The sequence below is a fragment of the Parasteatoda tepidariorum genome, chromosome 5, assembly GCF_982258835.1.
Source record: "Parasteatoda tepidariorum strain Cologne lab strain chromosome 5, Ptep-v5.0, whole genome shotgun sequence".
Classification (NCBI taxonomy): domain Eukaryota; kingdom Metazoa; phylum Arthropoda; class Arachnida; order Araneae; family Theridiidae; genus Parasteatoda; species Parasteatoda tepidariorum.
The window spans coordinates 89,050,877-89,075,385 of record NC_141759.1 but is presented as its reverse complement, the minus strand read 5'-3'; the positions used below and the strand labels follow the sequence as shown (position 1 = coordinate 89,075,385).

At 28.7% G+C, this 24,509-nt stretch overlaps 1 protein-coding gene across 5 annotated transcripts in view; it reads left to right on the top strand.

The window, feature by feature from the left end:
* Positions 1-24,005, top strand: part of LOC107451439 (calmodulin-regulated spectrin-associated protein 2) — a 138,130-nt gene extending 114,125 nt beyond the window's left edge. For all 5 annotated transcript variants that reach the window (XM_071185331.2, XM_016067522.4, XM_016067523.4 and 2 more), the window contains 7 exons: positions 143-2,108; positions 5,258-5,385; positions 8,861-9,019; positions 14,735-14,847; positions 15,796-16,103; positions 17,952-18,115; positions 20,216-24,005. In XM_071185331.2, the coding sequence (XP_071041432.2) occupies positions 143-2,108; positions 5,258-5,385; positions 8,861-9,019; positions 14,735-14,847; positions 15,796-16,103; positions 17,952-18,115; positions 20,216-20,348 (2,971 nt within the window). In that variant the 3' untranslated portion in view covers positions 20,349-24,005. The remainder of the gene's footprint in view (positions 1-142; positions 2,109-5,257; positions 5,386-8,860; positions 9,020-14,734; positions 14,848-15,795; positions 16,104-17,951; positions 18,116-20,215) is intronic.
* Positions 24,006-24,509: the final 504 nt, after the last annotated feature.

The window sequence follows — 24,509 nt, the reverse complement described above, 5'->3', positions numbered from 1 at the left end:
TTTAATCTGCTTGAGATTTAAAAGAGTTTAATTTGTAATTACCTGAACTTGCAGTAGCCTTTTTTTTTTATTGGATTTTCAAACTTATACTTGATTAAATCTCATTTCTCAACTTATGCTAATTTTTTTCTCAAATTTTCAGGCATATCAATCCTGAATTAACAAGGCTTCCAGCTGAAGGAGAGAGTGCAAGCAGTCATGCATCTCAACCCTCAATTGGTAGCATCGATGAGGGCAATATACCAAAAAATGCAACCCATTTACCTAGAACTGATTTTTATAAGCAAAATTCACCACCCAGAGAAAATTTGGGCTATGGCTTTCGAAAAAGTAGTGAAACGGGATTGCACTGTTATCGCAGTGATGGAGCCAACTTAAACGGAGTGCAAGAACCTAAAAAAGGACGTAAAAGTTTAGAAGATTATTACAACCAACTTGCCGGAGTTGATGGTCCCTTGAGGTCTATCTCAGCAACAAATATTACTGATAATAGTAGGTGGAGAAATCTAACTAGTGATAAGAGCACTTCAAATCAGCATGTTGATGGTAGTGTTCCAGAATCAGCTAGTTCGCAAAGTTCAGGCATTTGCTTGAGTGACTTCGATGCTAAGAATAATTTTTCCACAACAAGTTTTGCACAGCTATCGAAATTAAAAGATAACAGTGGTAACTCAATTAACATTGTGTACATGCAACATGAAAAAGAAGCATCGGAGAGCAGTGGTGTTAAAAGTAAAAGTAGTAGAACTGACACTGAAGGTAAAAGGACTACATTTGCTGCTTTGCCAAATACCACTACCTGGCAGCAGCAATATGCTGCACACTCTCATTTTCCACCTACTGATTCCGGACACGAAACACCAACTGAACCTGGTGATAACATGTTAAATGCTCAGCTGTGTGACATTAAAATGAAATTAGAGGAAAAGAAGCGAAAAATCGAGCTAAAGAAGAAACGAATGGAAATGTTGTGGAAAAAACAGAGGCAAAAACTCGGAAAGGCAGCATTTTTACAAGCTGTAAGTAAAACACCTACCTCTGAAGCTGGGACACCTGATAGTGGCACAGGCAAAGAGGTAACTGAACCAGATTGCCTTGCTAGGGAGATTTCAATTCCAGAAACCAAAGCACCAACTCTTATTAAGCGTATGTCTGTGCAAGAAATTGCTGATGATTTGGATAATGTACAGAAAAAGTGGCTGAATCACAACGACATATCTGAACAAATTTCTCTTCCTGATTACACTTTAGATTCTGCTGATTATAATGCAGATAGCATTTGTGACAGCGTCAATGTAGATCTGCAAACCTCAATTGAACATCTAACTACTAGTCTCACAGATCTCCAAGCAGACATTTCTAGAATATCTTTGCAACAAGAACAAGTTGAGAATCTGATGAAAGACAGCATTGATGAGGGTTCTCATTTCTTCTTGCACAGTCCTTCAAATGATAGTAGCTTTGAATCATTGCCTCCTGCAATGAGCAATCATTGGAGGTTTAACAATGAGCCACAATCTCGTAAGCCAATAACTCCTGTAGATGCTGCCAAGTTCCTACCTCCACCTCACCACCATGACGGACATTCCCTGTTGCGAAGGGTGGCACCAGAGTATGAATCTCATAACTTTAAATCTTTACCCCCTTCTTCCGTTCTACCCAAAGCTCCCGAGGAGTTGTATTCCAAAGTCATAAAACCTGAAAACCGGCAGAGGCACCCTCCTATGAGTATTCAGAACCAAGTAAATGAACGTGTGCCATCTTCTGAAAATATAGGTTTAATATCTAGGGAGGATTATAAAAAACCTTCTTCAAAACCTAAGACTACTGAAATACATGTTATGCTACCACAAGTGCCAGATTCTAAATCTTCTGATATCAATTCAGAGAAGAAGGTCAAAGACAAGAAGCAAGGTTTTTATATACCCATTGAAAGTGAGACAAAGAAAACAAAGCCTAAATCCCTGAAGAACTTAAAAGCTGCTAATAATATGAATGTTAATACTGTGCCAAAATCTACATCACAAAAAAATGTGCCAACGCAAGGGAGTGCCGACACTAGTACTTTAGGTTTCGTTATAGGTGCAGATTTGGTACATCCAGATCCAGTAAGTCATTGCTTACATTTTTCAAAAATATATTACCTCTTAATTTTTTGCAAGATGTTGTTTCAACTGAATTCAATGTTATTCTGTTTTTAAATTAGTTTGTAAAATATTAAGCTTAGTCTAATTATTAGGCATTTAGCTTGTAAAATGCCTAATTATTAGTTTGATAATTTACTGAAAAATCAATCCTTTATAGGAATTTTTTTTAAAAACTAACTTATTTGGGAACATTTTTTAAGTAATTAAAAATAATTTCTGCTCTAAATTTAATTTCAATATTATTTAATGTTGTTGATTTGTTTTAATGAATTTTAATTTGTGTAATGAATTTTTAAAATAAATATTTTTGATCTAATAATGCATAGTTAATAGTTATGTATTTTTAGAGCTTAATAATATTCAAAATTAGGTATGCTCTATCTTTATTTCAAGATTGTTTACCATGATTGATTTATAAAGGCATGGAATATAGGATAAATTTAAGGAAAGTAGCAGTTATAAATATTAGTTTAGTTATAAATATTAGTTTGTAAAAAAGTTCAGATGTGGACAGAAAAGGTTTTAGTTTTGAATGTTCAATATTTTAATTTTAAACATTGAGAAAATAGGTAAAGTTTCCCTTCTACATAAAAAGTTATTAAAGTTGAATTGTCTGTGGATACACCAGTAAGTCGGCTATGAACAATTGTCCACTATATCAAAATGACTAATTTGAAACATTCTCTAATAATATGTATTAATATTTTAAGTTTTATTCATTTTTTTTTATCAAAAATTCATAATTATTTTCTTTTGAATTTATTGCATCAACTAAAAATTTTCTAATCTTTATTTAAATAACTAAGAAGATGAAATTTGAGACCACTATTTTGTCTTGCAATTGAAAAATCAATGCAAGCCACAAAAAATTCAAAATTGAGATTTTTAGATTTTTGGTATTTTTATATGGCTACATATTGCTAAAAAAAAAAAAAAATTATTAGTTTTTCTAAATTCTACTTTAGCGTTCCAGAGGTGATTGTGCTCCGGAAAAAATACGGATTTCCGGATTTTTCCCTAACTGCGCTCCGGAAGTTTCTGGAAATCTTTGGTCCAGAAGTTTTAAGAAATCATCGATCGCATTTATGTATAAAATTCTTGAATATTTTATTTAAAAATATTACAACTATGCCATGGCACAGAATAGACCAAGATGGCAAAAACTTATTGGGACGGTCTTGGCCTGTCGTAGGCTGTAGTGCCCAAGAAGAAGAATTAGAATTTATACTTGGCATCTTTCATTTGTAAATATTTTTTCTGGTAGAATAATAAATGTAATGAGAGATAAAAATAAACTTATACATAATCATTCATTTAAATTATGCTGTATATAATTTATTTGGAATTCAATGTTTTGAAAATATCAATGATTTACATTTATAAAGACATTATGCGTCTTTAATGATTTTACTCAAGAAATTTTCCGGATTTTTGAGTTGGACTCACAATCACCCCTGGCGTTCATAGCATTTGCAATGGAAGGAAAAAAGTAGTCACACCATTTATCTCATAATCAATCGTGAAGCACTGACCTTATTTTTTTAATTGCACGGCAGTATAAACAAACTACCCATTCCTTAACTGTCCACTATAAGTGTATGAAATAACATTAATTAAATAGTATTTTGAACAAAATAACTAAAAAAGTTCATTATATCTCTGGTTCATTAAAGCATGGTTAGACTAAAAGCCATATCACACGTGCAGAAATTCACCCAACACAACACACAACGCAACAGCAAGATAAACTTTTCATCCAACATTCAGTCGGAAAAAGTTGTTCTAGGGTTGCCAAAGTTCATGAAAATGTTTATCGTAAACGCTCCGATACCTTCCTTCTCTCCCGGCAATTTAGCGCCCATACAGTCGATTCTTCATAGGTGAAAATCAGTATTCTTTACCTTTTTTTTTTTATCTATTTTGGAAGTTGCCATATTTCTGTAATACAAAAAACCTTACTGATAGTGATAAAATAATGAAACGTTGTTCACAACAATTCAAATATGAGAATAAAATTTTCTTTAGTTATTAAATCTAAACAAACCATCTTAAAGTAAAAGAAAATCAAGTATACATTAAAATAGTTTCAGGTTAAATAAAAATTTAATTCAATTTTAATAAGATGCTAGCTAGAAGAACGTTAGCTAATATTCAAAATAGGGTCCTACTATCTAATATCCAAAAGCATCTGAGATTTATTAAGTATAAATAAATCGATACATACAAGAATAATATTGAGAATATTAACATGCAAATTTTTTCAAGTACAAATTAGAATTCATATAAAAGGTATTATTTACATCGATCCCAAATCAAACTTTATTTTAAATTAAAAAAACTATTTCCTAACTATAACTTAAAATATATTTCCAAACTATATTTCAAATAAGAGGAATCAATAATAAAAATTCCGTAAATGATATAACTTCCACAGAAAAACCATGCTATTAAAGCATATTAAAAACAATCACTGTTTACAGAAATTTTAGTGATAACACATTATTTAATATAAAATTTATAACAGAAACTAATAATATTAATTACAGAAGCTAATAAAAATTATTTAAACTCTTAAAATTCATCGCCTGTTTATATTCCTTCAGATTGGCGAATTTGGCGTAGAAAATCTATCGCCGTTTTGAAAAATAAGCTATGCAATAACATTATTACTCAAAAGTATTTTAATAAGTTCTTTAGAATTGAATCATATTTTGTGCAAAAAAAGCATTAAACATAAAGTATTGACATTCACCAGAAATAACAAATATCTGACATCAACACCGAAGATCATTACAAGTTGGCCATCTTGTTTTCTCTTGAAAGAAATGTTGTGAACTGCTCTCACCTGATTGGTCAAAAGCGTTGTTGTGCGAAATGTTGGGCAAACTTTTTCGAAGAGGAGGAAAAAAGTTGCTTCAACTTCGTTTGGCATATCACACGATGATTTTACTTCCAAGTTGCGCTAAAAGTTTTGCATACTGTTGTGTTGAACGAAAGTTGTGTGTTGTGTTGGGCGAATTTCCGCACGTGTGATATGGCTTTAATTAACAATAAGTACCTTCAAAAATTACAACAATAGAAACTTACCAAATTATTTATCAATTATTCAGGAAACTGAAACAGAAATGGCTCGAAAGAAGGAATTGATAATGAACCTTTCTATTCAGAGAAAAGCTGAATATGAACGAAAGAGGGCTGAAAAGGAGAAAGAATATGCAAGAATGAAAGACGAAGAGCGGTAATGTTGTGCATGTTATTAGTTTCAGCGTAAAAATGTTCTTGCATGTGTTTCATTTTATTCTTATGGTTAACATTGGTGTAGTCTGTACTAACATTTAATCTAACAAATTTTTTATTTGCTTTATAACTTAATTCGCATTTATGATATCATTATATTCGCATCTCATTAGAAATTTAGAATTTAATTTATACAAAAATCTGTAGATTGTTAGAAAATTCTCAAAGAATTCCTGCTAAAAGGAATGATGCCTGTGATTTATTCTGGAGTCTTTAGATTTATTTTATAGAGATAATTTTACTTTTGAAAAATAAGTTTTCAATGAATATTTATGTTAGTTTTTTTCATAATTGAGTTCTTTGCTGAAGTTTTTTTTTTTATCTGTTAAAGATCGTAAAACAGGTATGTTTGGAGGGAATTATAAGGTAAAGTGTGGTTAGGTTATTTTTGTGTTTTAATATATTCCAGAATTCCATCCATGTAAGTTATAAATCTGAAGAAAAAAAAAAGATAAATGAATAGAATTATTAATTTTTTTTTACAAATTTCCCTGTCCATCTTTCGATAGTTCACCCTTTTTTGTCTTATTCACTTCCTGTTTTATAATTAAAAGTTTTTTTTTTATACATATTTTGATAGTTTTTTTTAATTCTATATATTTTTATAATTATTTTACATTGTTTTCCATTTCATTATAAATATGTAATTTTTAGGCGTATATTTTTTACTTCTTAACTTTCACTGTTAAAGCTAAATAAATAAATCTTTCTATTAAATAGTAATTACTAAAAATAAATTGTTTTCCATAAACTGTAGATTTTCTTTTAAAACTGGAAGTGTCACATGATGTTTATATACAACTGAAAGACTGAACTTGGTAATTGTCGACTTTCACTTTTAAATGTCAAAAACATTAAAGTTGCTTTGGTAAATGTCTCAGATATATGCTAGATCTGTTTTGATATTAATTTGTTCACTGATATTTTAATATTCATTCGATATTTTAATATTCAAATGGGAAAAATTATGAAAAAAATCATTGAGGGCAACGGTTCTCAATTTTTTAAAGCTCTGGAATTCAACTACATTCTTCTTATTCAACATTCTTTCAGCAGAAACCCGACTTTATAACTGAAGTATATTAAGAAAATTGTATTAACCTGTCAGACTACTTTATTTTTAAAATATTTAATAACAGCAACATTTTTTCATCGTTTTATCATCAATAACCTTAAATTAGGTTTTATATCAGACAGTTGAAGTCTCAGTCCTGTATTTAATATTTTTATGAATTTGTTTTTGGTGTATAAACATAAGCTGAAAATGAATGAAATAAGTCGAATTATGGTTTTCGTCTAAATGAAAACTTAAAACAACTAACTATAAACATTGAAAATGGCTAGTAGGGAAACATAACTCTTTCCCTACAATCTAATTATTTTACTTTAGATTGTAAAGCGCGATGGGAAGTACTAATGCAATATTTTATAAATGCATGTCTTTTTCATGTTTTATTCAATGTATTGTTTTTTTAAAAAAAAATTTTTTTTAAACAAAAAATGGGCTATTTTTTTATTAACATTTTATTTTAAATAATATCATAAAGGCAATTAAATTATTAAGTAAATAATGGTTTATTGATTGGATTTAAATATAATTACAGGTTTTAAAAAACTGTTTTAAAATTGTCCTAACTGTCTGAACCCATTTAGAACACTGTTTGGTAACCGCTGATTTGGGAAATAGGTTGTGTAGGTATAATAACTTATATTCTCGACTCTCATGTTAAGATTAAAAATCTTCGTTTAGTATACTCTTGCCCTGTATTTCCTACATTGATGTTTTTTTAAGAACAAATTCCATTGCCCGATATTTCCAACACTGTTGTTTTTCTTAATATCAGGTTGGGTAAAAAGTTTTCCCTCCAAAAAAAAACAATCCTGTAAAATGATAAATAGATAGAAAATCAGCAAAGTTAATGAGGATAGTAATCTCCATTTAAATCAACAATAGTCTGCCAACGTTTTGGCAACTTTTCAATCCCTACTGCGAAGAACTGGGAGGTGCGCGAGTCCAGAAAGCGATCAACCTCATTTATGACCTCGTCATTTGAACGGAAGATTGTGCCATCAAGATGCAGCTGCAAATGTGAAAACAGATAGTAATCTGAAGGTGCCATGTCTGGACTGTATGGTGGATGTTGCATCAAATCCCACTCCAGTGTGTAGAGGGTTCAACCGGTCATTGCACTGACATGTGGCCGGGCGTTATCTTGATGAAAGAGAACCACCTTCCTTCTGAACTCGTTTTTTCGTTTTCCGCGAATGGCATCGCTAACTTTGACTAGCATATTGCTGTATATTGTACTGTTGATAGCCTGCCCGCTTTTCAGGTACTCCTTGTAGATAATTCCACGACAATCCCACCAGATACAGAGAAGGACCTTCTTGTTAGTTAGCGTTCGTCTTGCAACCGAACCTGCTGATTCCCCGGGTGCTGACCACCCTCCTTTACGGCTAGTATTGTTGTAGTATACCCATTTTTCATCACAGGTCATAATTCTATCCAGAATGTTCTCTTTCCTTTGATCTCTGAGCAGAACCAAACAGGCCGCTTTTCTTTTGCTCTTGTCTTCAGCAGTCAATTCGTGAGGCAACCAGCGGTTAAACTTAAATGTTAAATTTATACGTTTGAGGACATTTACTATTGTTTTTTGGCAAACGTCAAGCTCTAACGCAATGGTTCGTGTTGAAACATTTCTGTCTTGATCAAAAATTTGCTTTAATTGGTCACAATCAATCTCAATAGGGCGGCCAGAACGTGGTTCATCTTCAATGTTGAAATTTCCACTATTAAACTTTCGAAACCAAACTTTTACTGTATCATAAGAAACAGTATTGAAACCTAAACTTTCACACATTTTCTTGTGGCATTCAGTTACACTGAGTTTATTTCGGAACTCATAGTACATAATCGTTCTGATCTGCTTACGTGATAGCTCCATTTCAAACACTTTTCTGGTGCACAAGATTATAAAGTTTTGACAAACAAATTACACAGTTGTTAGTTCCAACTTTCAGCTTTAAAATGCAAAAGCCCATTTCAGAAAAGGTTAACTACCACGGGAATGGCTGCTGCTGGCACGGAGGTATCTCCCCTTGGCGGAAAACTTTTTACTCAACCCGATATATCCTTATTTTATATTAAAATAATGAATTAATATTAAAATATCGAATAAGTAAATTAATGTCAAATAGGATAGGACAAATCACTATGTGATTGTTGACATTCACCGGTGAAAGTCTACATTCTCCAGATTTCAGTGTTTCTTGGTAACATATATGTTTTTAAATAGACCCCTACAATCTAAATAGGCCCCTTTAGATTGTTACCCATGTAACATTTTTTTGAGATTTTAAAGAATTCGATTTACATTTATTGAGTTCAAAGAATTAAATTTTCTTTGAAATTAAAGGCGCAAACAAGAGTATCACGAGAGAAAGAGGGATGAAGAAAAGAGGCGCAGAGAAGCAATCCTGGAACAATACAGGCAAAGAAAATTGAGAGAAGAACTTGAAAAAGAAGGCAATTCTCTTTCAAAAGATGTTGGGAAGTTTGCAAAACCCAGAACAAGGTATATTTAACACATAACCCCTGATTCCGCCTATTTAGATACTTCGTTTGATCCTGATAATTTTTATTCCAAAATTAACAACAAAACATTCTGAATGTTTTTTTTATATAGATAATCTAAAATTCTTTCTCCCCAATTTAACAAAATAAAAATGGTTTGTCTTTGAGATTCAATTTGGGAAACTGCAGATCGAAGTTTAAACTACGTTTAAGAGTTTTTTTAGCGTTATTATTTGTTCTTATTTGTTAAGATATGTTCTTATTTGTTAAGAAATTTTAAATTTTAGGTGGGGCATTTAAGAATTATTAATACACAACACAACAGCGTATAGAAATTTTTAAATTTGTAGGAAAAACTAATAATTTTACTAGAAAGCAAGTTTTACTCTAAGATACTGAACACTCAATCTAACATGCTTACTAAGAAAGAGGAATGGTGCATATTGCATTAATAATAGGAATATTTTTTTAGTTGAAATTTTTCTATATCAATCAATATGAATATCCTTTCCTTTTGTTTGACTTCTTGATACAATGCTGGATGTGATATTTTCAAAAAATTTTTTTCTTAAACAGAAACTTACTTTAGCAAAATAAGCAAAAGTATATTGTTTTATATGTATATATATATTTATATACAGTAGGGAACCGATTATCCGGAATGATCGGGACCATCGCTATTCCGGTTAACTGATTTTTCCGGTTTTCTGAATTGCTACAAAAAGCCGTTTTTTTAATGTTAAACTCAACTGAAAAAAAATGTTTTTTTTTTGGAAATAATCTTAAAAAGAAGAAAAAACGATGGAGTAATACACTAATGATTATTTCCGAAATGATGGTAAGGTAAACATCTTTCAAAAAAGAACGAAAAATCCTAAAATCTTATGAGAAAACAAATTTTTTTTTAAAAAAAAATGGTGGGAAAATTTATCGAATTTCGTTCCAGTTTTTTGGTTTTCCGGTTTTCTGATTTCCGGATAACGGGTTCTGTACTGTATATATATTTTACAAAAAATGACACTAATGGGAAAACTATTCTACAAAGCTTATAAAAAGTTTGAGTACTATTTGTGTACTTTTTTGTTAAAAATAATGCACTGAATCCTGCCTAGTTGTTTTAAAAAGTCATATTTTAACTTAAAGCTGTGAAGGCTTTAATTTTAATATAAAAGATTGATAAACTGAACCTGAATCATTGAAAACTCATTCGTATTGAATAGGAAGAAAATTCTAAAAATCTTAAATATTTTTCAGCATATTATCAATAGAACTCATAATGGGGTTATTTTTATGTTTGTGCTAGGTTTTATATAAATTACACATTCTTTTATAAAGGACGCATACTTAACACCAAGTGTGGAACTTAAGCATTGCGTAAATCAACTTTTTTTTTGTGCATGTGTTTTATAAACTTGGCTGATAGTTGTTGAGAATAATGGATGATATGAAAATTTACTAGTCTCCTTTAATATTAAAAACACTCAAATGAAAATCTGCACATTAATTATTTTTACTTATGAATATTATTGATTTCTAAGAAGTTAGACATGAAATTAATTCAACATGAATTTTTCAAAAAGTCATGTTTTAAATATAAGTGTATGCCAGAAAAAATTTCCTTAATAATGTTTTTAATTTTGGTTATGTTTCTAATTCTACAAAACTCTTGAAGATCATTTTAAATATTTATTTTATTTAAATATTAGACTTATTTGTAACTAAACTTCTTGGTTTTGAACAACTTTGACTTAGATTTGCTAGTAAGATGTAAAATGTGATAATAATTGATTTAGCATTTTTTGCATAGTATCTTTAAAAACTTTATGCAGTTGATACAATTTTTAGTTAAGTAATATGTATAAAAAAAACTTCACGATTTTACATATAGATTAAATGTCACTCTAGATTAATAAATTTGAAAACACCTGAGGTATTAATATCATAAGCATTATTAATGTCACAATAACTATTAATAAAATTCTAATATTTTTCCTAAATATAAATAACTAATTTCTTGTTTTCATTGAATGGTTAATATTTATTATGGTTTGGATGTCTTAGGACTGGTATGGCTTTTATTTTTAAAACTATATAACACAATTTTAATATTATGTTATTATATTTCTGTTGTATATTTGATTAACAGTGGTTGTCAGTTTCTTTTTTACTAATTGCTATTTTAGTGGTATGTGGCATTTATCGAAATGAAAAAGCATGCTGATATGTTTGAAGTTTTATTTAAAATCTTGTCAAAAAAAGTTTGTGAATAATAAATTATTATTTTAATAGTTTATTATTGCAATAACTGTTTAAATTCAATTTGTTATATAAATCATATTTTTATTGTTTTGTTCTATATTTTACTATATTTTTTTCAGATAAGTATTCTTCGTTACATCAAGCTTTTTAAGTACCCTCTATTTGTGTATACCATTTAAATTTTTGCGTATACTGAAAATAAGTATTAGCACTTGTTGTAGCAGGCATTGCCATTTTATGTTCCTAATTAAGGTCTGCAGGATTTTATAGAGTTATGCATCAAAAAATAAAGTGTTTAAAAGAATTTTAATGGTTAAATAAGTCCTGCCAGTTATAAAAAAAGAATAATTATCAAGCTCCTGATGATTGCTTGTTCCTAATAACTTGATATTTGCTTTAGTTACAGATTAAAGCGATTAACAAGACAGAAAGCCATCTGCTTAAGCTCAGCAATCAGATGTATCACGTTAAAAAATAATAACAAAAATTGAAGTCTGTAAAAAGTTATTTTCTAAGCTAAAATTTGTTTTATATTTATGTCAGAAACCAAATTGACCTATACACTGGAAAGTATGAAAATTTTTTATAACTGAAAACATCCATGTCAATTTTCAGATTGGTTAACATAATTTTTATTTTAAAAATTTAGTATTAGAGATCTATATTTATAAGAAAATTTTTATTACATTTTAATTGACATTTATGTAAATTATAATTTGTAGTAGGTATTTCTTGAAATGATTATTTGTTTAAGAAAATAATTTTCCCTGATAATGAAAACTAATCTATAGAAAATAGCAGATATATATATATATATATTTTGTTTTTGTCTTTTTCTTCTATTTTAGATTATTTTTTAATTTATTTTAAAAATAACTTAAAACAATTTTTTTTTGTTATTTTATTTTTCAATTTGTAAATATGAAATGTTTTATTTATTTTTTAATTGATATCATAAGCTTTCATTTTAATATTTTTAAGTGGTTTAATATTTTTTCATTGCTTTTTATAGTTATGAAATTTATAGTAAGAACTTTAACTTAAAATGTTTTAAAGATGTAGTTTTACATTTGTTCTAACTTAACAGTTATCCTATTATGAAGAGAGATTACCGTCTTAGCTCAAACTTTACAAAACCTGCTGCCGATATTAGGGATCATTTAAGTTCTCTTAAACAAAAAAGGTAGGATTCCAGTCCACTCTATGTAATGCATGAGGTGTGTTCTTTTTTAACAACATGGAATTGAGCAAAGTTAGATGCAACACTGTTTGTTAGATGCCAGGTGACCCAAAGTAATGCTTTGAAAAATCAATTAAGGAAAAGTGGAAGGAGATAAATATCAGGGCTTTCGTAAAAACTCAAAATATTTACCTGCCTTACCAGGCGTGTTAGTACGTAAGGTACTGTGAAACATCCCTGAGGAATCTGAAGAAATGCCATCATAATTTTGATCCCCTGCAGATAGGGATGGTCAGAGCCGGATTATACCTTTCGTAGGCCCTAGGCATAGCCGTTTTTGGGCCCTCCCCTCCTTCCCCCACTCCTCCCCTCTTTTCAAAATATATGCTAAAATTTTCTTGCATATTTTTTTTTACATTTTTATTAATATGGATTTTAATTTACAAATTTGTTTATCGAACTTTATCTGCAATACCGACATACTGCCGATATTGCAGTTGATATCGATAATAAACCAGCAAAGAAAACAGTGAAATTGATAGTGAGATTAATTACAAGAAATATTTATACTACAAATAGCTTCATAGTTTTCATGATACTACTATGATAACTAAGTGAAGGAAATTAATATTGTCGAAAGTAAATCTTTTGAAATTATTTATAAATAAATTTGCAAGGTAGGTTAAGTGTTTACTAATAGAAAATCACATTGCATTCATTAAGAATATATTTGTCGATTCTTGGATCAAATGCAGAAGGAGAAAGATCTTTCTCCAGATTAAAATTGATAAAAAATTATTTGCGTTCAACAATGGATCAAGATAGTTTGGCATCGCTCGCACTTATGTCTATTGAGTACGACATTTTGCGTAGTTTGGAATTCGGCAGCATAATACAATATTTCGTTGAATCCAAAAATCGCAAAAAAGTAACATATTAGATTCTGCAAAATAATTTATTACCGAAAAATATTATATTTTTATTTGTATCTTCATAATTTTGTGCAAAATACACTTGTTGTTTTTAAAGCTAAATTATTTTTGTCAACAAATTTTTTTCTCCCAAGTTTTTCGTTGGCCCTAGGCACGTGCCTAGTGTGCCTAAAGGTTAATCCGGCCCTGGGGATGGTTGACGGCCTGCAAGTGAAGCGGCCTCACTGTCTGCTGGCTGTCCATAAAGCTTAACTTCAATGATCTACTGTTGGAGTATTAACAAAGAAGTGTGAGGTTTTAGTGACAAAAAAGTATTAAACACAAATTAACAGTGATGGCGTAAATGCAGATAGTTGTTATTATCACAGAAGTATAATTATAAGAATTATTAAGTATGCCTGGCAAGTAATATGTAACTTGTTTACTTTCTTTCCTGCAAAACAGCCAATGTTCAATTGTAGCTGAGAGATCAGTGATAGATCAACGTCTAATTAGTTTTAAATCATTGCTTGTCTCTGTGGGCAATCTGCATTGCTGTGATGTTTTAATTCAATTCTTTGTTCTGAATACTCTTTCATCGGCAGATTATGATGAAATACTTCAATTTTCCCCGATGAGATTTTTTACACATCCTGGACATGTCACACAATTTTTGAACTGCAAGCCCTGATATAAATGTACAGTCTGTCCTGTTCTACTTAGAAAACCAAGTTTATTTTTTTCAAAATTTATTTTTTCAAATTTTGTCAACTATTTTTAAAATAACCACCATTTGCAGATACAATGCAGTAGGAGGACACAATTGCATGCAAATATTTTCAGTTGCAGGAGAAAACATTGTTTCATAATTAGTCCAGTTAGTGGCTTCATCTGTTGACAAACTTTTTTGAAACTTTGTGATAATAAATATTAAGTTTTCCTATGCAGAACAGAGCAAACTTTACATCTTCTATCTTTTTTTCATATTTTTAAAATTGATTTTGCAAATCGTTGATATGTTTTAGAACACCTAGTATAGTTAGGAGTTTAGTCAATAATAAGAATTGTCGTCTTTTTCTTAGCATGAGTACAGTGACTGAATACTGAGTTGAATCTAAAGGCACAATCTGAATCAATTTTTTTGTAATAAATCTGTCATTTATTGACTCACTAGATTTGCATTGTTTTTCTATTCACCTGTTAATATTTTTTATTCATTTTAGATTGCATTTGCAATGACACTGCACTTCATAAAGTTTTTTTTATTGTTGCTTGCTTTGAAAAATAATACAGATCTAACCCTAATTTGCTTATCAAAAATCAGCAGACTAACAAAAAATTCTTATTCTCGTTATTGTATTTTTAGGAGAGAAGTTAAGCAAAGACCTAAATCTGCATATGTTCCAATGAATAGTGATTTGGCTGCTTTACTCTCTGGGGATAATACTGCAAATAAAAGAATTTCTCAGATATTCCCTGGTAAACATATTTTACGTTATAATAATCTACAAAAAAAAAAAATTTTTATACATACCCTGTTATTAAATATACTTTGCATCAAATACCATTTTAGGAGGTATATTTTTTGTCATTATACCTGTCATTTTGGTATATTTGTTGTACCAACTGTAAACTAAGAGTTAGTATATCTAGAGTCTTGATACTTTTTTTCTCACCAAAATGGTCGTCCAGTTAGCGATGGATTCACTGTCAATGACAGCACCTTTTCTTTGTCTGTAAATTGTTATTGCATGTTGTTTTGAGAAACGGTAATTCGGAGTTTTGAGAAAATGGGGCACAGTGTACAAAAAATAATCGCAAATTTGTTATTTTCAGCCAAAACTATACAACAGTGCGTAGCGTTTTTAAAAAGTGCCGAAAGGTGCTTATTTTCGTTTTTTAAAAGCCCTTAAAGGTGCTTTTTTTCATTGGGTGTTTTTAAAAAGTACTTCATTTTCCCTTTTTTCAAAATGAGATTTTTCCTTTACCAGGTTGATTTTAGCTGCGAACTATGAAAAAAAGACGTAGTTCACATTGTTCTATTCAACGTTTTCACAATTCATTCAACCCCAAACTATTTCGTCGTATTGTCAGTCCGTAGCTTATGAAAACGCCATTCATTTTATATGATTAAAAATTTCATGATTTTCAACAATTGTCTAAAACAATGCGAATTTTTTTTTTTTTTTTTTGACATGATGGTTAAAGCAAGATCAAACCATCAATTGTCAAAAACTTTCGTACCCTGCCCAATTATAATATTTTTTAAAAAGCTTAAAAATATCTTTTGAGTGCTTAAAAGTGCTTATTTTTTGTTGAATAATTTGGCTACGCACCCTGTACAAGAAACACTTATTTTTATCTAAAGGACATTTTTTATGTCATAGAAATTTTTTAACCAATACACTTTTAATATGTATATGATAGGTCGAGACATGCATGACTTTGACTTGGATTCCTTAAACAGTGGGAGTACAGACAGATCTAGAAGCCCAAATGCTGGATTTTTACAAAACAGGAATCCAAATCTGCAAGTACCGGAGGGCAGTGGACCATCCAGTGATGGAGCGTCAGATACTGCATCTAATGGTTCTTCAGCAGCTGCAGGAGATTATACTGGGCCCAAGCTGTTTGTGAAGCCGACTGCTAAGTCCAACAGGGGAATAATCATGAACGCTATTAACACTGTATTAGCAGGAGCTGTGAATTCTGATACTAAGAAAAAAGTGCTGGAGGTAATTTGTCTATTATCTGCTGATTGTTTCTATTTCATGTTAAATCTTCTGTTTCTTTATTCCATTCTATTTTTTATAGTATTAAATATTAACCTTCTCAAATTGTAATTTTTCAATATTATTTTACAAAGTTTATTGATTTAAATCAACTGATTTTTTTTAATAAATATATTGATTTAAAAAGTTAGACAACAGTGATTTAAATTATTTATACTTTTATTATTTCTTTTCTTAGTTTTAAAATTTATTTGAAATAAATTGCAATTTGAAATTAATTAATTTTGGCTAACGAAATTACTTTCTTTCTTTGTATGTGTTAAATTCCAACACATTCGAAATTAATTACTTTTTTTTTTAAAGCTTTTGATTCTTGAGATTGAAAGTACAGATTAAAGTAAACATTTAAGTATTTTTTTCTCATAATATGTTTACAGTATCTTTGACATTATCAGATTTTCTATAAAGAAATTTTGTGAAAAAATTTTTTCAATTAGTACATAGATTTTTAAAAAATTTTTTTTTAGCTTAGCTTATCTATTTTGATATAGGATTAAAAATGAATATTTTGATATAAAAATATATAGATTAAATATTTATTTATTTTTTAATGAATGACTGCATTTATAAACGCAATCTATTACATTTATTTTGTCATTTTAAAAATCAAGAGAAAGAAAAGGAAATCACAATTTTAAGTTAAAATTATGGTTTTGTAATTGAAACTTTGTTTTAATAGTTAAAGTAGTCTTTAAATTCTCTATTTCATCTAGTCTTTGATTTCAATCATGCATTTGTTTCAAAATGAAATGGTTACTATGCATTATAATGAAAAATTGTTTTAGGTAGTTAGAGCTTCTAAAATATTCTTATAATATAGTTTTAATATTAATTTATAAAGTTTTTTTAGTCATAAATCAAAGTTCTTACAGTGTATTTGAATAAAAAGAAAATCTGATTTAAATAAAATAAAAAGAATCACGAACCCCGTTGTATCTTTTGTATAACAATGTAAAATTGCAATTTTTGAATACCGCATAATCTAATTTATACAGTGCTTGTTCCTTTTTAAAACCACATTTGTTCTGAGGATATTTGTTTCGATAAAGCAAGTGATTTAATAAACAGGTATTCCAACACTTAGAAAGAAAGTTAAAACTTTACAAATACACTAAAATCTAAAAACTTTATCTGCTTTAATTACATACATCTAAATTAAACTACTACTATTTTTTTTTATCTCAACTGTTTCAATTTACATATGGTATTTTGATTAACCATAAGTTTTATTTTTTCCATTCAAATTATTAAATGTATACGTGATTATCTCAGCAGATAATAAAAGTTACATAGTTTTTACAAACAGTACTAAAAAATAATAAATATTTTCTAAATTTTGAAGTAAATTCTACATTGTTTTAGGCTTAATTTCTTTTTTTCCAACAATAGCGACTTAAATAATATGCAACTCAACATCTGTTTAAAATTTTACTTCACGAATGGATCTAGCTCTTTCAGGAAAATACAGAAATATTGTGAACTAAATATTCATCATTATTTACAAATAATTCAAAAAATATATTAAATTTTTATCCTTTGGACTTTCCAGCAATTATAAATTATTTTGGTCTTTTAAACTTTCTTCCTGAATTTTATCTCTAAATTAACTTTTTATGAATTAAATTAAATAAGAATAATAATGGGATAATTTATTTTGAAATCTTATAACCAATGGATGCCATACAATACCTTCAGTGCTCACATTGTCGATCAATTTTGATCATGTAAGTAACAATATCTCTGTGCTACTCAGGATGCTTTATATAATTTGTTTTCTTTCGTCCATTACAGGAAATAAACCGTTCAGAAAGCAAGCATTTCCTGATTCTTTTCCGTGATGCTGGTTGCCAATTTAGAGCTCTTTATACGTATAATCCTGAGAGAGAAGAAGTCACCAAATTGTATGGAATTGGGCCAAAGAATATTATAGATAAAATGATGGACAGGTTCTATAAGTAAGTATAATTGTCTTTTACTCAATTTACTTAGCATATTAACCATTTAATTAGCGTATTGAAGCATTTATATTTCACATAGTTTACAATTAAAAAATATTTCTCTCTTTATTAATATTTTTCACAATCGGTTTAATTTCATGTAAAATTAAGATATATCTGGGACCTGAATAGCCTGGTTCGCAGGGCGCCGGACTCAAGTTTTTGAGAACTGGAGTTCGAATTCAGACGGTTAAAGACTCCCTGTGTAGTAATGGGTGTCTGGTGCACCTTAAATATGTTGGGTCACAAAGTCCACCATGTTCCCATAACAAATTATACCTCTGGGGGTATTGAATTAGAGATTGATTGTTTTCTGGTTCAGGTCAAAATTACAGTCTGTGGATGAATGAATGGATGTATTTATGTCCGTCCTACAAATGGATGTGACTTATGGATGTAGAAGTCGAATTCTTGGCCATAGATGGCGCCACTGGAAAACAAGAACAATCACACCCCTTGCCTTAATGGCCTACGACAAAAACATTAAAATATATCTGAAACTGTTAAAAATATAATTTTAATTGAAATTTTTTTTAATGCTAAATATAAAAGCAATCCAAAAATTTTGTGTTTGAAGTTTTGAAACGATATTTATTAAATGGAGAAATGTTTACATTTGAATTTACATTTTAATATAAGTACAAGTGAACCTCAATCCATGATTCCTGCATCTTTCGTTTCTGCTAGTGTATCGTCTTGTTTTAATGGTTCCGTATGAAAGGCAATTCTTATAATTTTAATAAGACTTGTTTAGATCGTTTCTGGAACTTGTGATTTCTCACATCTATCGTTCAGAAATGCTAACACTTAAAAATATCCTAGTTATTTAATAGTTCTTACTTCTTAACATACATAATTCATACAGGATATTTTTGCTGGCATAGACACTTAATTGCATTTTAATTTCAAATGTAATTGAATCATATTTTAATTTTTACAAAACAACTTAACTAGGACTAAATTTCATGCAAATTTTCACTATTTTTGAATATAGGAAGTTTTAGCTAATTTTGAATAATTATAGCCCCAAGTTACACATCAGCCCTAGACCCCCAGTCCCGACCCTGCTAACAGAGCTCTGGAGCTGTCCTTCACTGACACTAAGGGCTTAAAAATGGTGACAGTACCAGGTTCGTTAGTAAGGCTTTGTATCTACTTTTTGGGTAAAGAGATCCCCAGTAGTAGTGTTTTTGCACTAGCTTATTGAACTCGACAAACTCTGTTTGTATTTCTGTACTGATTAAAATGTAAAGAGTAAAAACGCTAACAAGCATGTGCTTTAAATGACTGTAGTAGATTTATAGATTTTGCTGTTTCTTAGAACCTTCATTCACTCAATTCTCCATATGATAATAAATACTCATGGTTCGTAGCTTTTTTAAAAAGTGCTTAAAGGTGCTTATTTTTGATTTTCGTTGTTTAAAACCCCTTAAAGGTGCTTTTTCATTAGGTGTTTTTAAAAAGTACTTAATTTTCCCTTTTCAAAAATAAGCTTTTTTCTTGTTACCATGTCGATTTTTACCACATATTATGCAAAAGCGTGCTTTTCATATTATTCTATTCAAAGTTTTCACAGTTCGTTTTGGTATACTGTTGGTCCATAACGTATGAAAGCACCAATCATTTTACATGTTTGATGAAATACTTGCGAGTCAGTATGTGCATCTACTGAGCAGGTTTCGGTGAGATTATTGCTTTCTCATATGCAACTCTGTTGCATTTTGCAAGATATTCTCAATTTCAGACTTCATTTTCCACCCTCTGCTATCGAACCAAAAAATCTCTCGATCATTTTATGACGGCTTATATAATCAAGAAGAGAGTTCTTTGTCAGAAACTAGTTATTTTCTCATGCTCATCTAAAGTCTTTTAAAATTATTTTGCATTTTGTTAATGTATATAGTGCTTGAAAATATTTTTTCAGTGCTTTAAAAGTATTTAAAAGATGCTTATTTTTTGTTGAAAGATTTTGCTACACTCCCTGATACTGCTTTACAGTGCTTGAGTACTTGCTGACTGATTAGTAGAAAATTCCTTAAATATTGTTTTCTTTTTCAGATACAATTCTGGTGGGAAATGCTTTAGTGAGATACAAACAAAGCATTTAACTGTAACCATAGATGCCTTTACAATACCCAACAGTCTTTGGGCTGGCAAAAAAGTTGTACCTCCTAAAAAAGAGTTCTTCTAATTTAACTTTGAATGAACATATTATGCCTTAGTCTGATGTGTGCCAACAATACTATTATTCGAGTCAATATTAACCACTAGGGCTTCTTCGTACTTCGAGATCACAGCTTAAAACAAGCTTGCATTTTTAACTTAAAATGTACTTGCTGAATACTGATATATATTTATGAGTGCTGTAAATTGTACAGAAAATGAACTTTTATACAGAATTTTCCTTTTTCTATGTACTTTTGCGTTTTTAAGTAAAAGAAGTATGTTTTGTAAATCCTATTCTGTCAAGTGTTTTTTTGTTGTGTGAATGATTGAGTGTTGCTAAAAAAAATTGAAGAAATAGATTGACTTAATTGGTGCTTTGAATATTTGGCTTTGCCATTTGTGTGTTTAAATGGATTTTACCCTATTGTGATAATTTTATTAGGAAAAAGAAAAGCGTGTATTTTAGTATTAATTGGAGTTTTTTTTTTATTTACTACTTTCAAACACATGTAGCTAGAAGATTTAAAACAGAAAAATGCATAAAAGCTATTATGTTGATAAAAAAGTGATCTTATAATAAAATTCTTGTTTAATATAACTATCCCTTAAATTTGACGTTTCTTTTTTTTTTTTTAAATCATATAATTTAGTATGAATTAGTTTTTTAATAACTATTTTCAAAAAAATGTTAGTGGATTACGAATATTGTTAAAAAATCTATTATGTTGATATAAAAAAAGTGATCTTATCATGAAATTCCTGTTGAATATATCTATCTCTTAGATTTGAGGTTTCTTTTTTTAAAAAAAAAGAAAATTTAATTTGGTATTAATAAGTTTTTTTTTATTTACTATTTTCAAACAAATGATAGAGGATAACAGATTTTAAAGAAAGCTATTGTGTCGATAAAAAATGTGATCTTATATTAAAATTCTTGTTTAATATAACTGTCTCTTAAATTTGAGGTTTCCTTTTTTAAAAAAAGAAAATATAATTTAGCATTAATTAGTTATTTTTATTTATTTTCAAACAAATGTTAGAAGATTATGAATATTTAAAAAAAGCTATTATGTTGATTAAAAAAAAGTTATCATATAATGAAATTCCTGTTGAATATATCCATTTCTTAAATTTGAGGTTTCTTTTTTTTTTTTAAAGAATCATGTAATTTAGTATTAATTAGTAGTTTTTTTTGTTTACTATTTTCAAACAAATGTTAAAGGATTACGAATATTAAAAAAAGTTGATAAAAAAGTGATCTTATTATGAAATTCCTGTTAAAAATAAACCCATCTCTTAAATTTGAGGTTTCTTTTATCTGAATGTTTTATTAGTCAACCATTATGGCAAATGTTGAATGAAAAAATTCTATCTTTAGAAATGTTTAGTCATCTATGTATCTAAAAATGTTTAAAGCTTGGCTAAAATGTGTTATTGAAAGTATGTGTGGACTGAAATAGTAGTTAAAGAAGAGTTACAGCAAACTGAATGTTTACCATTTGATTTTACCACTGTATAAAAAATTTTTCTCAATATACAACAAGGGACATAACTGGGATAAATTAGGTATAAAAATATTGTCCTGCAGGAAAAATAATAGACGGGAAAGATATATTCAAGCATCACAAGCACTCAGTCGAGGAAAAACTATGTTAATTATTTCAGTACCTTTAGATTGTAATCTTACCTGTATTATTTAAATTTTATTTTTTCCCTCTACATTTGCTCTAAGTTTTTCTTTATAGCTTTTTATAAACCTTTTTTAATACCTTTTTAAATATCTCAGTTAATATTTTTTTTAAATTAAAAATTTTGCTTATAATTTCATTATTTAGTTTGCATACTAGTTAGAAAAATAAATGAAAAAATAAATACCACAACAAGAGATGAAATAGGGATAATAACGTGGGATGAAACTGGTTTTCTGCGAGAAAGCATTATTTATTACAGTACCTTTGGCTTGAAATTTTAACTGTATTCAGTTATTATAATATATTTTAACTGTTATATTATATTCAGTTTTATTGTTTTTTCCCACTTAAATTTTTGATTTTTTCATTTATACCCTTTTAAAAATAACACTTAGTTAATATATATATTAAATTAAAAAATATTGTCAACTTCATTGAAGGCAGGTTAGAAAAATAAATGAAAAAGACGTAGAGTCTGCATCTTTTTAGTATACAAGTACGCTTATCGAACAATTTTTAAACATACCCTATCTTAAACCATTTCACTGAACTGTAATATTATTTTGATGTACTGTTGTTACTGTGCCTTTATGTAACTATGCATAGCTAAATCTCTCTTTAAATTTTGCTCAAAAAAGTATTCTTTTGCTGTTTAATGCTATAATAATAACAAATTATTATCTAAATCATTTTGTAACTTTAACATTTTTTAAAGTTCTTTGTGTTTTAGCCCCTATGATAAGTAATTAAGGTAGCTGTATTATTACTTTTTTTCTGTATTGCTACAATTCTTTGCTCGTGAGTAATAAGACGATAGTCATATTATTAATGCTAAGTATAATGCAGCTGAAATAATAAGCTATTTAAATTTATTTTTTACTATTTTATATTAAATCTAAAATTATTTAACTATAAATAAATCAGTTATTTTTATACAAATCGAATTAATTTAGCTGAGGTTTTTTGAACTGAGGTTTAGCCTGGTTGTCAGCTCATATTCTGTTTTTATATCGTATTTTACAATGATGTAATTATTTAATAATTACTGATAATTTTAATTAATATTTTTTTATTCTAATTCACTTCTCATTTTATTTAATTATAATACTTCCTTTTTTCTCAATAAGTCTCTTTGATTTCATGGTATCTATGTTTTGTTTTTGTTTAAAGATACAATAAGTTTTTATTTGTAGTTATTTTTGATTAAAGAAAAAAAATAGTCGACACGTGACTGGCTTGCATACTGTTAAAAGTGAAAATTAAATTGTTAATGCAAAATTAATTTGCTCAAAATAAATGGTGCAGGAACCAATGTATTTAAATGTTAAGTGCTTGCATTGATGTTTAATGCAAATATAATGTGCAGTGTTACTGAATGTATTTTTTTTTAAGGTAGTTGTTCTTGTCAGATAAAATATATTACTTTTTCGTCAGCTAAATTTCTTAATTTTTTTTCCTCTTTAAATGTACTTGCGTTAATTAAAATTATTTTAGCTTTCGAACATAAATATTTTATTTCAAATAAAATATTTATTATGGCTTCTTTATAAATGCTCGTTTAGTAATTTATATTAGGCTATGCAAAAATTTAAATTGTAGTTTAGGAGATATTTTACTTTACGAAATACCCTAGTTTATGTATAATTCATAGCTGTGTTTGTTCATAAATATTTTTGTATGGATCTAAGTTACAAAGAACTTAGTGCTGAATTGGCAGGCATTCCTGATGCTTTTCTGTCTTGCAGATGTCAAGCTCTCAACTTTTATGTGTGAAAAATGCTTTATTCGGTTTCTTATTTTAAAATTTTTTATTTTCTTAACTAATGTTTGTAATAAAAAAATCTCATCCTGAAATTCATACTTCAAGAAAAAGTACATAACATGTTATTACTAGTGATGTTTGTAAATAATATGTGAATAGGAATCCCAAAGGTCTTATTTTATTTGTTTGTAACATATGACATGTGGAATAAAAGATTTGAAGTTTTAAATTTATTGTTGTTTTTATTCGTAATGTCTTATGATCAGATTTTCTTGTACTAATCCCCGTCTTAATTATAATCAATAATCATCCTCTTGCTAATCTTAATGGTTTTAGAGGGTGGCGTCAAATATGCAGGGTATCCGCTCACCTGGAAAGTCATGAATTTCAGTATTAAACAAAATTTGTCATGAAATGTCATGATTTTTACTATTTTTTAAAAAAAAAATCATGGAAAGTCATGAATTTTCATCATGGATCACTCCGAAAAATCTATTTTTTAAAATGGAATCCCCCCCCCCAATTTCATCTTGTTCCAAATATCAGTATTCCTAACAAAATCACCACTCCCTCATATTTTATTAGAATATAAAATGATTTTATCATGTTCTTTAAAAATTAAAGAAAAAACATCATTTCTAGAGCGAATTATCTTTTAAACGTCTGTGATTTAAGAATTTTTATTGTTTTTTTTTTATTTTTAATTTTATCAATTTAAAATTCTAGTTGAAGA